Here is an 18,157-nt window from a genome sequence, read left to right on the forward strand (position 1 = left end):
AAAACCATTAGGTAAACTTATTTTTTGTTAATCAGTATATCTCACATTTGTTTAATTACCTAATAAGTCAAAAATACATTAAAAATCACAGTCAAATTATTTCTCTTTTACCACTATTTATACACTTTTATTACAACCTCACTTGTAACCTTCCTTTACTCAGTTCAAGCATTTTAAATCTATTTTTATTTATTTATATATTAAAGTAGTAGTTTTATTAATAATACTTATACATTCTTGATACTGGTTAATATTGTTTAAATAAACAAGTTTTATCCTATTTCAGTCTCAAAACATTTTTTATTCCTTTACGAGTCCGGCGTTTCAACCTTAATACAATTTTAGAACCACATCATTTAAAAACTATTTCATGCAGGATATTCTTCCCAGGCCATTTATATCAGTCTATAAATTATCCTAATTAGTGAATCGTTCAGATTAAATTAAAATTTGAAACTTTTTATCACAGTCAATATTCTTTGTTAAAATTTATCACAACAATCAATGGTTGACTGAGATAAAAAGTTTTAATATTTAATTTGATGCGAACGTTCGACTAATCAGGATAATTTGTGGACTAGTATAAATGACCTGGGTAGAATAGCCTGTATGAAATAGTTTTTTCGACGATGTGGTTCTAAAATTGTACTAAGATTGTCCTTGAGGATGGCCGAATTGCTCGAAACGTCGGACTTATAAAGGAATAAAAAATTAGATTTATTTTTTATTAATATACTTGTTTGAGAGTGGTTTAGTTTCTTTAAAACAATTTTGATGCTTTTTCTCTAAACTTTATTCTTTTTAAACTTCCGACGTTTCGACCACTTAGGTCATTTTCAAGGATTCCTTATTTTGTTTTCATTTTTTCCTTTAAAATTCTTTAAATGCCGGCTAATTGCCTTTGTCCCATAAATTCTTCTATAAAATTCCTTCCCAAATTTAAAACTTTTATTAACCACTTTTTCTTACTACTATTTTCATTTGCAAACTCCAAACAGCTTTACTATAAATACTGCTGTACTGAAAATAGTAGTAAGAAAAAGTGGTTAATAAAAGTTTTAAATTTGGGAAGGAATTTTATAGAAGAATTTATGGGACAAAGGCAATTAGCAGGCATTTAAAGAATTTTAAAGGAAAAAATGAAAACAAAATAAGGAATCCTTGAAAATGACCTAAGTGGTCGAAAGTTTAAAAAGAATAAAGTTTAGAGAAAAAGGATAAAAATTGTTTTAAAGGGAATAAAAAATGTTTTGAGACAAAATAGGACAAAATTTATTTATTAAAACAGTAGTAGTTTTATTTCCAATAATTCTGAAATTAACTCTTTTAATTTGTTTTTGATGAAAGAATTTAGTTTACATAGCGATGATATTTGCAGTCCATTAATATAGAATTAAAGATTTATTTTTCTTTTTTATACTGTTTAACAGAGTACATATGAACAAAAAAACATTCCCACAAATAAATATAAAATTGTAAGGGCACTTTTCGCCAGAAATGTTTTTATTTATTTTGGAATTATTATGTTATTCTTAAGGGATTTTATTTCAGAATTAAGTTTTTTCTATTCAACAAATTTTAATCAAAAGAAAAAAAATTCTACATCCTGCATTTATCAAAGCTATACAACTTTATAATTAATTTAGCAGCGAGGGCATATATTTTCCACTTTTTTCTTTAACTTCTCCAGTCCGCACGACAAAATGCACATTATTAGGACTTGAGGTATATTACAAGAGCTCAAGAGGAAAAAAAAAGGAAGTTATCTCACCCCAATTTTTTATTACTTTAATGAAAACTATGTATCATTAATAGTCAAACTTGATGAGTCTGCCAAGTATAGGTAGAGGGAATAAAAAATGGCGGCTGTTTCAAAGCGATAAAAAAAAAACTAATTTTTCATTCGGAGCTCTATATCTTAAAAAAGGAACAACACAAGAAAACCTAAGAGAACTTCATTTAAAGAAGAGTAAATTTGCTAATATATGAGCCGTAATAGAGTTATTGACGTTAAATAGTTTTCGAGATATAGCTTTTTAAAAAGCAACATTTCATAAAAATATATGGAACGTACTGAAAGATCAGTAGTTAGTGAATTTATTTTGAAAACATTATATCTCAAAAACCATTTGACGTACAGATGTCTATTAGCACTAAAATTAAAGCTATAAAGTAGTTTATGATGTTTATCTTCGTAGAAGTAATAGTTTACATGAAATTTGCTAAAATAAATTGATTTATAGTTGTTCGGACAAATTTTCATTTGCCAAATTTACAGTCATATGTGAATATCATAAAAACTACTAACCCTACGAAGATACGTGTCATAAACTACTTTATAGTAAGTTAAATTTCCTTTATTTTGAGTGTTGGCAGACATATGTGCGTCTAAGGATCTAGAGATATATTTAGAGATATATTTTTTCAAAAATCCAACATTTTATATGAAAAACTAGAAATTAACATTTTTGAATTTATTTCCTCAAATATCATAAAAACTACTACTCCTACAAAGATAAACATAATTAACTATTTTGTAGTTAATTTAACTAGCTTTAATTTGAGCGCTGGCAGACATCTGTACGTCCAATGATTTCTCAAATAAAGTTTTTCATAAATCAAACTTATTGTCTGAACAACTATAAATCAATTTATTTTAGTAAATATCATGAAAATTACTATTCCTACGAAGGTAAAGGTCATAAACTTCTTTATAGTCCATTAAACTAACTTTGATTTGAGTGCTTATAGATATCTGTACGTCACATAGCTCCTGATATATAAATTTTAAAAAAAAAATTATCTAATTACTAATCTTTCAGTAGATTTTAAAGAAATTTTGCTTTTTAAAAAGCTATAATTCGAGAACTATTGGACGTAAATAGCTCGATTAGGGCTAATATTTCAGTAAATTTACTCTTCTTAAAATAATGTTCTCTTATATCTCCTAGTGATGTTGGTAGTTTTAAAGATATAGAGCTCCGAATGAAAAATTAGTGTTTTTTAAGGTTTTGAAACAGCCGCCATTTTTTATTCCCCATACCTATACTTGGCAGACACATCAATTTTGACTAATAATTATACCTAGTTTTCATTAAAGTAATAAAAAATTGGGGTGAGATAACTGCCTTTTTTTCTTCCCGGCTCTTGTACTAAAAGAAAGGTTGAAATAAATGGCATATCGGTTGGTATCATCGATTTACGCTGTAAATTTGAGGATTATATTTAATGAATAAAATCGATAGTTTATTATATTTTTTAGTTAAAATTAAACATTTTGAAATTCTTTATTAATATGTTTTGGTAACATAAATTGAACCAATACATATTATAAAGTTGCAATTATAATTATTTTTTAAAATATATTAATAGCTTCAACATTACTCAACCAATCTACACTACACTTTGCAGTGGTTTAAGTAAAGATAATAATAATAATAATAAATAATAATAATAAATAACATTAAGATTTAGTAACATATATAGTTTTGAAACAAAAACTCTCACGGTGCTTCAATATTAGTACTATATCCAAACAACTAAGACTGATAAACATATTAAAGAGTTGTAAAATATTTTTTTAGGAGTAAAAAAAAGTCCACTAATTCATTTTATTATATTAAACTCTTAATTTTCTTCAAAATATATTTTCTTCAGGACTGCAAGGATTTCATTCATCTATAAACCTTCCCATGGCAAAATAGAACATATTGAAAAAAAATGCATGTAAACAGACCGAATGATACATACCAATATATATACATAGTCAAGATATCTATACATATCTGGTATGTAATACATATACTGTATGTATAGATAACTTGACTATTTTAGTTCATAAAGATGGAAATTAGGATTATGGTGTATAGAATAATGAAGTGAAAGTAAACAAAAATTGAACCTGTTGTAGACATGGCAACCTTGAAGTACGTAAATCTTCCGAAGCAAAATGCAGAATTAAATTGAAAGAACTAATTGACATTGAAAATTATCGAAAACACAAGTAACCCACTGAGCGAGATAACAAACGCATTTGCTAAAAAAGCAACTTAACTTGATGCTGGTACTAGGAGACCGACGTATACAATCCAGTACTGGGAAAAAGGCGGCATAAAAAACCCGCGAAAACTAGTAGGCTGTGGAATGTTTTATTTTTTATTAACTTTATGAAATTACTTACGGTTGATAGTTGCAGCAAATCAAGTCTATTTTACTTTATTAAGATGGAAAATAGGATTATTGTATGTTGGATAAAGAAGCGCAAAAAAAAGGAACATAATAAAAATTATAGAAGGTTACATGACATATCAACATAAAATCCTTCTCTGAACGCCTTTCAAACAATTCAATTAGAGAAAGATTTATTTAGACTGTATATGTTCTAAAAATAAATGAAAATGTAAGACTAGTGAAAGAGATGGGCAAAAATTAGCTAAAGTTGAAACTAATATCTAAAATTGCCTAGGATACGGTATTTATTTATCAATGGTTCATAAATAAGGGCATTTTTAGATATTAGTTTTAACCATAGCTAATTTTGTTCATCTCTCCCTAGTACCCAAATTAAAAGATAATGTACTAAGAAAACTCAAATACCTGAAATATTATATTATAAAAAAAATTATTTACTTTTATTGATTTATTATGCTGAAAATTAGAATTATATATACAAATGATTGGCATGAAGAGAAGATGGTCCAGGGAGCAATAAGCAAATGAACACAAATAAACAAAAACTTATTTGTGCCAACTTTTAATTCATTGTTATGTATACTTCTAAATTTTTTTTTTTTAGTTTCCTTCATTATTATATTTCTCTGCGTGATGGTCCTTATCTCTTTCTTTTTTGTCCTGGTGAAGGCCTGAAATTCAGGTCGAAAGGCCGGCACAAACAAATAAATTTATATTTGCTGACCGCACCCCCGAGCATCTTCTTATATTAATCTACGGTCAACTAATCACACCTCATTAAAAATTATTGACCATAACTGAATAAGAAGATGGTTGGAGGGAGGGGCAAAAAGAAACAAACAATAGTTAATAACTAATTATTTGCTGACGTTTCGCCCCACTTTGTAGGGTTTCATCAGGGCAAAAAAAAAAACATAAATATCTTGACAATGTAGGATAATAAGATACAAAAAAAGTAAACTAAAGTAGGATTAAAAATTATGTAAATATGAGTGAAAAGAAATTTATATAAAAATGAACAATGAGAAATCAAAATAAGTATAGCGAGTAGGTTGGTCGATGTAAAACATTTCACAATCTCACAAGAGATCATAACAAAAAAAATGACCATCCTTCCCGACCAGACTCGCACCACCAAGCTACCAGGGAGTGACATTCCTATATCACTTTTGAAATATTTGCTTCAAACGGGAAGAGGAAACTTTTAAATCGAGCAATATTTAAAAAGCGTCTGAAATTGGAAAATGGCGTAATTAAAAAATATTTAATTTTTTTATATATATACTTGTTATTATAGATTTTATTTTTATATAATTTTCTTTTTTTGTTCATTTTTGACTGCACCCTAACCATCTCCTTCATACTTTGAAAATACTTATGTTTAGACAGAAATTTCAAACAGGATTATTAGGTGAAGCATTGATTGTAATCTATTATCTGGACTACAAAAATTAATATAATCTCTCATTTCAGCAAAAGGACTAATTACAATAAGATATAAAAGTTATTTAATTATTGCTCCATTTTCGGAGCAGAGGAATCATATGGGTTAAATAAGTACACTTTATGAGAATACAATTAATGGGACGAAACTAGGTTTTACTACCTTCCTTGAAATTAAAAATGATAAGAACTACATCAAACCTCTCCTGAATATTTCATAAAGCTGTTAAGTAATGTTGGAAAAATGAATTATTCAATAAAATTAAAATTTCCTCATTGGAAGATCGCTGACTGAAAGTGCGTAGTATATTAAAAGAAGATAGTCCAAGTGCGGTCAAAACAACTCAGATAGTAATTGGAACTATTTATTGTGAACCAACATTTTGCTCCACTCTGCAGGGCTTCATCGGGGCTAAAAAAGATAAAAACAACTAAAATAATGTAACAAAGTAAGAGAATAGATAACGTGAAATAAAAGTAAACTAAGGTACAAAGAAAATTAAATTGTAGGATAGTACGGGTGGTGGTCAATAAAGCTATCAAAATAGTAAAAGAAAACTATTGTTAATCAACTTTTCACCTCATTTTGCAGGGCTGTCTAATTGAAACAAGGATGACAACTCTAACTGAAACCAGAATCATGCTTGATCGTCAGATTTTTTCCAATTAAGGGTACCCACTTTATGAAGCTGATTTGGACACCCTAGAGGGCTCCCAAACCCTCAGGGTTGACTCAACAGCTACAGTAACAATAAATAGTTCTCTTTTATGAGGAGAAGATGGTTGGGGGTGTGGTCATAATAAAACACAAATAAGTTTAATTAACTTATTTAATCGTGCCAATGTTTCGGCCAGAATTTCTAGCCTTCATTAGGGCTAAGAACAGAACAAGACAACAACCAATGAATACAGAAAATAAAAAATAAAATATAAACAGAATGACATAAAGTAAATAATTGTACAGAATAGAATTAATAAAATAAAGTGATATATCTTTAATATTTAATAAAGTACTTTTATTTACCTTTATTTTAAAAAAATAAAGTCAATTCATTCGTCTGTTCTTAGCACTGATGAAGGCTAGAAATTCTGGCCAGAACGTTGGCACAATTGAATAAGTTACTTCAACTTATTTGTGTTTTATTTTACCGCACCACCTAACCATCTTCTCCTTGTATAAGTCATCCACGGTCAACTATCTCTCATGACTACAGTTCTCTTTTACTATTTTGATAACTTAATTGACCGCCATCCGGACTATCTTCCTACAATCTACTCCATACGGTCAACTATCTTCTTTCAATATAAAGAAAATAAAAATGAGATGTACAATGAAAAGTATAAATAAACAAGAATTATGTACAATTAAAGGTATTAGACAATTAATTAAAACTGAAATAACAAATAAACAAGAATTACGTACAATTAAAGGTATTATACAATGAAGACTGAAATAATAACAAATAAACAAAAATTACGTACAATTAAAGGTATTAGACAATGAAAACTGAAATAACGAAAAATAAACAAGAATGGCGTATAATTAAAGGTATTAGACAATAAATGAAAAATGAAATAACAACAAATAAATAAGAATTACGTACAATAATTAAAGGTATTAGACAATTAATGAAAACTGAAATCACAAATAAACAAGAATTACGTGCATTAATAGCATTAGAAAATTAAAGAAAACTGAAATAACAACAAATAAACAAGAATTACGTACAATTAAAGGTATTAGACAATTAATGAAAACTTAAATAAGAACAAATAAACAATAAATACGTACAATTAAAGGTAATAGACAATTAATGAAAATTGAAATAACAAATAAAAAAATAGACAAAAGTTATTAAAATTAAATTTGTTATTTTCATTTTTATTAACTGTCTAATACCGTTTTGTAATTCTTGTTTATTAATACTTAATAAACACTTATTACTTTTCACTGAACATTATACTTTATTTACTTTAATTTACTTAGTTCATTTTTATTGGAAGAAGATAGTTGACCGTACGAAGTAGATTGCAGGAAGATAGTACGAGTGGTGGTCAGTAAAGCTACCAAAATAGTAAAAAAAACTATTGTTAACCAACATTTTGGTTAAGAGTTGTCATCCTTGTTTCAATTAGATCGCCCTGTAAAGTAAGGTGAAATGTTAGTTAACAATAGTTTTTTTTCTTTTATTTTGGTACCTTTATTGACCACCACTCGTACTATTTTCCTACAATTTCGTTTATTTTCGTACAAATTTTGCATCATTTTTAGCCATAACTTAGTTTATAATTATGAGAGATAGTTGACCGTGGATGATAAATGAGGAGAAGATGGTTGGGGGTTCGGTCAATGAAACACAAATAAGTATGACTAACTTATTTCTAGAAACTCTAGCCGAAACGTCGGCACATTAAAATAAGTTAGTCTAACTTAGTTTACTTTTATTTCATCTTATTTGTTCCATTGTTTTAGTTCTTTGTATCTTTTTTAGCCCTGCAAAGTGGGGCGAAACATTTGCTCACAATAAATAGTTTAATTACTATTTGAGGTTTTTTACCGCACTCGGACAAGGTTTTTAAAGTCTAGGAGGCAAGACACCCTTTACAGGCATAGTCAATCGAAATCTTTTTTCAACTCGAGTATAAACTTTCTCATTCCAAGTGAAACCTATTCCATTTCAATTATAATGCAACCAGACTCAATTGTTTCATAAAAATTATATTTTATTTTGAAAATAATTATGTTACTTTCCATAATGACTTATCAAATAATTTCAGCATTATTCATCAGACATTTATTAGATAATCTATATCAATTGCTAATGCCAACTAGATATACAATGAATAACAACAAAAATAAAGATGTTTATTTATTTCTATGTGCCTATTAATAGATGGGTTCAACCAGCCTCATAATGGGTTCAACAAGGGCACCCTTAGTTGGGGGAAAATCTGGCAGTTGCGCATAATTATAACAAAATCATCTCCTTGCACAACCATTAGTCTAGCAACAGAGTACATCTTTATAAAATACTGCACGTACGAATCCTTCATGGGTTGTAGTGGTAGATTTATTTATTTTTATTTATAATAAATAATTTTTTTTTCAGAAGGGAGAAAAGGTACATTTTATCAATCTAATGATCGTTCATTGGATTTTCAAAGTTTCTAATATCAACATTTTATTCAAGTTTGAGTAGAGCAAATTAATTATTAGTTTGGCAGAATTCTTCGGTAAAGGTATCATTAATTAGGTTTTTGTGAGTTCTAATTTACTATATTAATATTTATGTCCGCACATTTCGATTTTAAATTACTTTTATAGTTTTATTGGATATGAGGATCATTTATTTTCGGGTATTATGTTTGCTGCTGATTCTGTTTACTTCAAAATATGGTAGATTGGCAGGTTTTCTAGATTTTTTTCAAATTATATTTTTGAATGAATAGGCACATGCCGAATTACCATGAAGTTAATTTTTTTCCTGTAAGATTTCAGTCTATAAGGTTTCCAAAGACGCTATTTTCAAACTTATTATTATATACTTGCTACGGATATGTCCTTAAAGAAAAAAATGTCAGCTATATTAATAGTCAGGAATGTATATGTTCCATAAAAAATTAATATAAAAAAATCATAATTAAAACATAATAATATCTATACTAAAGAAAAATCTGGAAGTTTAATCAGCATGTACATGAGCAATGAGAAAGCCAATTCTAAAACTGAATCAGGACCCCCAAAAACACATTTAACGATCCTCTTATCCAAGAAAATTACAAAAGTAACAAATTAAAATGCGCATGCACCATAAAAAAATCAAAACTAAAAACTGAACCAGAACTTTTTTAAACCTTCTCACCAGATACCCCTACTCTATGCAATGCAAAAATATGTGTATGTCTGTCTTGGAGAGGTTTTAACAATAAAATAAATAGATTAAAATATTTTTAAAAACATTTATTTCATTCATACAGCTACTATAATATGAAAATGGAAATAACATAAAATATTAATTTTAAAAGAACAATGAAACATTTACACTTTAGAGATCAGTTAAAATTACTGCAATCAGTAATATGTAATAGAAAAGAGTATCAAATACTGCCAGGTGACATTAGCGCATGTATCCGATGACTAACTTTGTCATCCCAATGTTACAGCAAAATTATTGCTAATGTAACAATCATTAATTTTTTTATATCACAAATAAAGAAAAATAATTATACTAAAATAAATAATAAAATGGCATGATCAAGCTTATCTAACACTGTACTTTGAGTTTCTTACACATTGCAGTTTTTAACACATGCTGATAAAACAAATAATAACTAAAAAAAACAGCTATAATAAACATCTTGGTATATAAATATTGCATCATAAATAAAACGTAATCGTCAGAATATCTTAGCTTTTATTTAAAAAGCAGTACACTCGTAGCACTGTTAGACTGTTATGTATTGTTATAAGGATCAGATCAAAATTATATAAATCTACAATGCCAGAGTTAGATCATGAATTTTGAACTTAAACAAACGTAAAAAATCTTCTGATGTATTAATTTTGAAGAAAATTAAAAAACATATTTTAACAACTTGTTTTCTATACAATATAAAATAAATTATCTACACATAACAGCCCTAACATCACTACCAATGTACCATAAATATTAAAGGATGAAATCCACCATTTGACGATATACATACTTATATATTTCTTTATTTTTTTTTTTTTTTTGTTCGTCCTTTTCTTATTTCAAACAACAAAGAATTGAATGAAACCACCTTCTGACATCAAATATAAAATTAAAAATAAATATTCGTTCTCAGAATCAAATCCAAATACGCACATATTCATAAACTCAGTTCTGTACATTTTATTGTATCAATTAATTGTCGAGTTAGTTTGGCATGTTAGCTTGTCGTCTGAGGAGGATGTAGATCTTCTCTTTGATCCAGTCTTTGTTGTATGGAGCGTATGTATTGGTACCTTTCTGATACCTAGAAAAAAAAAAAGTATTTTTTAATATAAATAAATCAATAATCACAATAAAAGTATAAAGAAATCCATTTAATAAAAGTTGGTCTATGCTATTATATGGGTTATTCTCACAGAAAGTGACAGATGAGATATCCAGATCATTTGTGGTGTCCCAAATATGTATGTAGTTGGGAAATTTTAAAAATAATAAAATGAAACTGTATTTAAAAATTGAACTTTTTTTTTAATAGTGAAATATCTCTTTGGTTCAGAAACTTTGTTAAATCTGTCAATAGATCATGGTCCTGTTCAGTCTAGCGATGATCTTCACTGATAGGTTCATTCACTTTTATAGGTCTTCCTTGAGCAAAAAGTATACCAGTTCTTAAATGATGAGCCACAAATACTTCAGTATAATCACAAAGGATGCTCTTTGTTTTTAAAAGTGATAGATCAGGATACTAAGACAAAAATATAGGTATCTACCCAGACCATTTCCATCATGGTTGAACTCTATTGTGTTTCTCCAATTTTTGCAGCCAGAACTATATTTTACTGGGTTAGCTGAACCGCCATTTTTTGTAAACTTCCAAGTTGTCTAAAAGACCGACTAATCTCACAATTCAAGTTTCTAGAAGAAACCTTATAAGTAAATGTTAAGTTTTACATATATATTTTCAAATATTAAAATTCTCTCTTCCTTCCATTTGGAATGTAACAAGATTTAACTTGCCACTAATGAGACAAGTCGGAGATAAAAACAATTTCAAAAATCTTAAATGTTCTCCTATTTCCATTAATGAACACATCCAAAAAAATTAAAATGCAATAAGAAGTGCTATCCTAAAACAACTCCGTTGTACAAAGTTCTCCACAGCAAAAATAGGGCAGCTGTAAGGAGTGAAATTAACATGACTAATCCAACAAGAGTTTCGAACCTCGATTTTTGCTAAATGGAATGGGAATTAAAACTGGGCAGGGAGTTTGTTGATACTCATTTAGCGAATTGGAATAAAATTATTTTGATTAAAATGATTCAAATAAATGGTTTTATTTGAATCATTTTAATCATATTGCAATAAACTATAAATAAATACTTTGTTCCTTGAAATAGTTTATATTCTATTATATTACCCAATACCACCCCTTATTATATTATACAATTAATGGCAATAATATCTTATAAATATAAAGGTATTTAATTGGTAACTGGTAAACACACAAAAAGCCTTTGGAAAAGAATCCAATAATAGTAATAGATTTGAAGAACTCAACTACTTTAATAACTTATTTTTGGATAATTGCCTTCAGCGATGATCCTGACATCCCGAAGACAAATACATAGAACATTATCCTTTTTACAACTGCCCTTTTTCTACTACAAGTAAATTTTTTTCTATAAAATTTTTAAACGGAAATTAAAGTATAAACTGATATATAAACAGATGGAGTTTATCCATACACAAGGTTTTGCATTAATAACTTGTAAACTGTAAAGTACGTAAAATTAAACTAATCTATCTACAAATAATATAACAAATACATACACTAGGCACGAGAGATCAGCAAGTTGATCGATGAAATCGAAAAGCTGGCTTATGTCATACGTGATTGCAGGAGTATTAGGATTCTGCTTCTTCAGGTGCTCTTCATAAATCTTACAAACCCCTGAAAAATAACAACCGTTAAATAAAAAATGAAGCAATTAAAGCTAGTCTAGAGTAACACTGTAATTGTAATCTATTTGTTATAAATTCACTGAATTTAAACAAGAAAATAAAAATATTTTCCAATTTTAAAGGGTTATCTTTACACTATTGATACTTCAATCTGAAATATGACATTTAATGGACTAAAAAAACCTTCACAACGATTCATGGCATAGTTGCAATAATCATAATCATGAAAGAAAATTAAAACAGGTATGAGTAAATAGTCCAATATGGCTGCTGACACAATAATTATTCACTGCCATATTGCTAATAAGTAATGGTTCAAAAAAAGGATATATATTATATGCTAACATAAATCATAAAATGTTACACTCTTTAATATTAGGATCGTAATAAAGTTTGGAGGCAAAATAAGTTAATACGCCTTCCTAAGGAAATTTCACATTCCAGTAGCTACTTACAAATATTTAAATTAATTTCATGCATAAATATAAGAATCTTAATCATTCAGCTTTATTCTCCATATTTATTAAAATTTCTACATTGTTTATCAAATAACATTTCATATAGAATTTAAAAATGCATAATGTTGGATACATATAAATGAGATGATTGGGGGTGCGGTCAATACAAAACATAAATATTTAAAAACTTATTTATTAGTACTAGAATTTTAAGCTTTCATCGGGGAACAAAAAACAAGATAACCATAATGAATAAAAGGAATTACAGAATGATAAGAAAATAACGGATATTATACGTACATAAATAGTGTCGAATAATGGTTGAAATGTTGGTACTATTAAATTTTTACTTATTTGTATTCTTCAATGAACACACCCCCAACCATCTCCAAATTTATAAAAGAAATTTCAATATTTTTAAAAAAATTATTTTAAAGTTTTAACAATAACTATATAAAAAATAATAATAATAATTGGTAAACGGATTGAATAAATAGTAAACACATGAATGTCTGAGATCTCTACACCTCTACAAAGAATAACATATACCTGAAAAATAAATAAGTTAGTATAATCCCCCAAAAATACTTTAAACAGCTAAATATTAATATTATGTTTCATTAGGTTTACTGTATTATTAAAAATAAAAATTCTGTCAGGAACTTAAATGGCTAATATTGTACCATAAACCGTAGTTGTTAAAAATCTAACTTTAGAAACATATTTAAGACAATTTAACTCAATTTTAAATCATGACAACTGGTGACTTGTACGTTCAGAAATATAATTAAAGAGTAACCAATCTAAGGTGATAATTTGTTAGTACTCGAATTGGCACGGTAGGCCTATAAGACATGGTTAGATGAAATATCGTTCACACTTCAACAGTTTTACAATGTAACTTATTTATTTTAATTCAACCTCAAAGTATAATGATACACTGATACTGGTTGTGACTTTATTTATTTCATGAGTGAGCAGAAGTCGACAACTATATACAATAACAGCAGTAATAACAATAATAAAGAATTTGATTTTCCAGCTAACAGGTTTGTTTTATCCTTTTTTTGTTTTCATTCCCCTTTCTTTATTTTAATCTTACCCCTTATTTTCTCCACTTTTATCCTTTTTCTTTACCCGCGTTACAAGTTTTGTTCACTATATTATTATTGGTTATATTTTGCTTCTTTATCAACTATTATTGTTACATAAATTTTCTTCCTCTCAATTTTCATATTTCAATTTTTAAATTAATAATAACTAATATGTTCATACTTCTTTGCATTATATAACTTCATTTTTATTTAATTTCCTTAATTATGTTATTTTATCCACTTTTTCAATTACCTATGAATACATTTTATTTCCCGGTTCTCTCATCACTTCATTTTATTAATTCTATTTTGTAAAATTATTCATTTTATGTGTAAAATTATTCTGTTTATACTTTCTTTTTTATTTTTCTATACTTACTGTGGTTGTTATCTTGTTCTGTTTTTAGCCCTGAAGAAGGCTAGAAACGCTAGCCGAAACTTTGGCACATAAAATAGGTTAATCCACTTATTTGTGTTTATCATTAACCGCACCCCCAACCGTTCATTATCCACGGTCAACTATCTCTCATAATTAAGAATAATAAAGGTTATAACTCAAAAAAACAGAACAGACGATCGATTGATACAAACTAGAAAACATGAGAATTAGGTAACTACCCGATTTCTATATTAATAATAAATTAAATTAAAACCTGCATTATTTTACACACAGCACACCACAGTCAACCTTTAAATCAATGTTTGGAAATCTGAAATGTTTATATTAAATGTACTAACCATGCATTAAAAAAGTAAATTGTAGGATAGTAGTAGAACAAAATAATTTGACAAATAGGAACATTGAATCAATATGGGATACCTGTGTATTATATTAAACTTAAATACGACTAAACGCCTTTTAGAAAACAACCATTAGAAATATAGCTACTTAGATGACAATACTGACTACATTTGAACTTAAATTTACCTTCCATGCATTCATTTATGGATTCATAATCAGAGTATGTCCTGGTCTCTGCTTTAGGCCCAGGTTGAATCAGCATTATTGTGTGAGACTGCAATAATAATTAAATGATTATAATAAATAAATTCATAGAAAATTTTCCTAAAAAAAAAATTAATTAAAGATTAGAAAAACAAAATTTCATTTAAGATAGGGGGCGTTATAGAATACTGAGCGTACAGGTTATAAAGCCGGGAATTGAAATATTTATCTAAAAACACAAAATATTAATAAATTATTATTGTTAAAACTAAATAACATACCATTTTGATGTAATCTAGTACAATCCAAGTAAAAAAGAAAAATATAATAGAGTAAATTAAACGGTTAACAAGCAGCAACAAGCCAATAAGCAAACAATCCGACCTCTTGTGAGATCTCGATTTGACACTGCCAACTTGATAACTCACATGTTTTTATTGTTGCACTTTTTATATTATATTTGTGTAATTCTTTTTTTATTTTGTATATTAATTAAATTTAATTATTATAATTTTTTTTTAATCAAAAGAACAAATAATATGAGGAAATTTTGCCGCTCTTACTATTATATTCTCTACAACAATAATATTCCCTCGTTATTCGAATCATGGAAGTAAACACCACCCGGAATGGGTTTGCAAAAATGTTAACCATAAATTCTTTAGACTTTAATTATTATATTACATATTATTAATATGTATTGAAATGAGGTGCTTTATTTTATTAAAGTAATTTTTATAACTAACTTAGCTTAGAGTTTTAAAAAAATCAATACCCAATATATATAATTCTACTTATTACTTATTATATGAGCTTCTTAATCAACATTAAATGTGCACATAGGGTCAGTCGGAATGACAAATCATCATTCAAAAGCCAGACTGACTTCAATCACCAAGACCCAAAACTGTCAGTCCAACTGATATTTACTTGGCTATATAGTACAAGAGCCGGGAAGAAAAAAAAGCAGTTATCTCACCCCTAACTATAAAGAAGTATATTACCTTTACCTTCGTAGGAATAGTAGTTTTCATGATATATGCTAAAATAAATTGATTTATAGTTGTTCGGACAAATAAGTTTGATTTATGAAAAACTTTATTTCAGTAACCATTGGACGTCCAGATGTCTGCTAGTGCTCAAATTATAGCTAGGTAAATTTACTACAAATTAGTTCATTATGTTTATCTTTGTGAGAGTAGTAGTTTTTATGATATTTGACAAAATAAACTCACAAAATGTTAATTTCTAGTTGTTCGTATAAAATGTTGGATATTTGAAAAAATATATCTCTAGATCCTTAAGACGCACACATGTCTGCCAACACTCAAAATAAAGGAAATTTAACTTACTATAAAGTAGTTTATGACACTTATCTTCATAGGGGTATTAGTTTTTATGATATTCACATATTAATATAAAATTGGCAAATAAAAATTTGTCCGAACAACGATAAATCAATTTATATTAGCAAATTTCATGAAAACTATTACTCCTATGAAGATAAACATCATAAACTACTTTATAGCTCATTAAACTAGCTTTAATTTGAATACTAATAGACATCTGTATCTCTAATGGTTTTTGAAATATAGATTTTTCAAAATAAATTCACCAACTACTGATCTTTCAGTACGTTCCATACAACATTTTTATGAAATGTTGCTTTTTAAAAAGCTATATCTCGAGAACTATTTAACGTAAATAACTCTTTTAGGGCTCATATTTTAGCAAATTTGCTCATCTTTAAATGGCGTTTTCTAAGGTTTTCTTGTGTTGTACCTACTTTTTAAGATATAGAGCTCCGAATGAAAAATTAAATTTTTTTATCGCTTTGAAACAGCCACCATGTTTTATTCCCACTACCTATACTTGGCAGACTCATCAATTTTGACTATTAATTATACATAGTTTTCATTAAACTAATCAAAAATTGGGGTGATATTATTTGCCTGCAAGGAAAAAGATACAAACAATACTGGTAGCTTTAGTAATAGAGTCTGGTGGAAAACAAGTTATTTTACTCAAATGTTTTATTACTTTAATGAAAACTGCAAATAATTACTATTCCATATTGATGAGTCTGCCAACTATAATTCCTGGAAATTAAAAAATCCATACCTATTGTTAGAATTGTTTATTATATTGTTTGTTATTTACTAATTACTTTAATGAAAATTGTGTATTGTTAGTAGCCAAAATTGATGAGTCCGTCTTGCCTAATTTACTTGGGGGAAATACAAAAATGGCGGCTGCTTCTAAGAATTAAAAAAAATTAATTTTTCATTCGGAACTCCATATCTTTATAACTACCAACAACACTAGAAAACCTAGTAGAAAATCATTTAAACTATATTTGCTAAAATATAAAGCCCTAAAAAAACTGTTTTCGTTTAATAGTTTCCGAGTTTTTTTGAACAGAAATATTTCATGGAATATATACTAGAAAAAAACAGTAATTAGCGAATTTTTTAATGTAAAAAATTATTTCATTTTACCTCAGGAACCATGCGACGTACAAATGTATGTCAACACTCTAATTAGAGCTAGTTATATGTAATATGCAGTAGTTTATGAATTTTATCTTCGTAAGAGTAGTATCTTTCATAATATTTACCAAAACATATTACCTAGGTGATGATTTTTAGTTGTTCAGACAAAACTTTGATTTATGAAATACTATATCTCAGGAACTATTTGACGCACAGATGTCTGCTAGCAATAAAATTAAAGATAGTTTAAGAGAAGATGGTTGGGGGGAGGGGGGGGGTGCGGTCAGCAAAAAAAAACTTAGTGGGCTTAGCAGGAGTCTCTAGCGAGTTTAGCAGGAATCTTTGCCAACTCCCTGATGAAGACCTGAAAATTAGATCGAAACGTCGGCACAAATAAATAATTCTTTTGTTTTTTTTCTGTAAATAAATAATTTTTTTTCTGCTGACCGCACCCCCTCCCCCGGACCATCTTCTCCTCTTATATATCTACGGTTAACTATCTTCACGTCATTAAAGATAGTTTAATGTTCAATAAAGTAGTTTATAACGTTTATCTTTGTAGGGGTAGTAGTTTTTATAATATTTGTTTATTATATTTATTATACATTATAATTATATAATGTTTTGACCATCATAAAAATCAGTTTATTTTAGCAAATGTCATGAAAACTACTATGAAGATAAACGTGATTAACTATTATATAGCACAGTTATGAGAGATAGTTGACCGTGGATGATAAATGAGGAGAAGATGGTTGGGGGTGCGGTCAATGAAAAACACAAATAAGTATGATTAACTTATCTTAATGTGCCGACGTTTCGGCTAGAGTTTCTAGCCTTCTTCAGGGCTAAAAACAAAACAAGATAACAACC

The 18,157-nt window shown here is 27.9% G+C and overlaps 1 protein-coding gene across 1 annotated transcript; it reads right to left on the reverse strand.

Annotated features, from left to right (window-relative positions):
* Positions 1–10,487: 10,487 nt before the first annotated feature.
* Positions 10,488–15,220, reverse strand: e(r) (enhancer of rudimentary). The gene is made up of 4 exons (XM_014416429.2): positions 15,074–15,220; positions 14,775–14,862; positions 12,163–12,283; positions 10,488–10,635 (listed from the first exon to the last, which is right to left on the reverse strand). The coding sequence occupies exons 1-4, from the start codon at positions 15,074–15,076 to the stop codon at positions 10,536–10,538; spliced, it is 312 nt and encodes a 103-aa protein (XP_014271915.1). The 5' UTR covers positions 15,077–15,220; the 3' UTR covers positions 10,488–10,535.
* Positions 15,221–18,157: the final 2,937 nt, after the last annotated feature.

The sequence above is a fragment of the Halyomorpha halys genome, unplaced genomic scaffold, assembly GCF_000696795.3.
Source record: "Halyomorpha halys isolate HHAL.00 unplaced genomic scaffold, Hhal_1.1 Scaffold123.1, whole genome shotgun sequence".
In the NCBI taxonomy this organism is placed as follows: domain Eukaryota; kingdom Metazoa; phylum Arthropoda; class Insecta; order Hemiptera; family Pentatomidae; genus Halyomorpha; species Halyomorpha halys.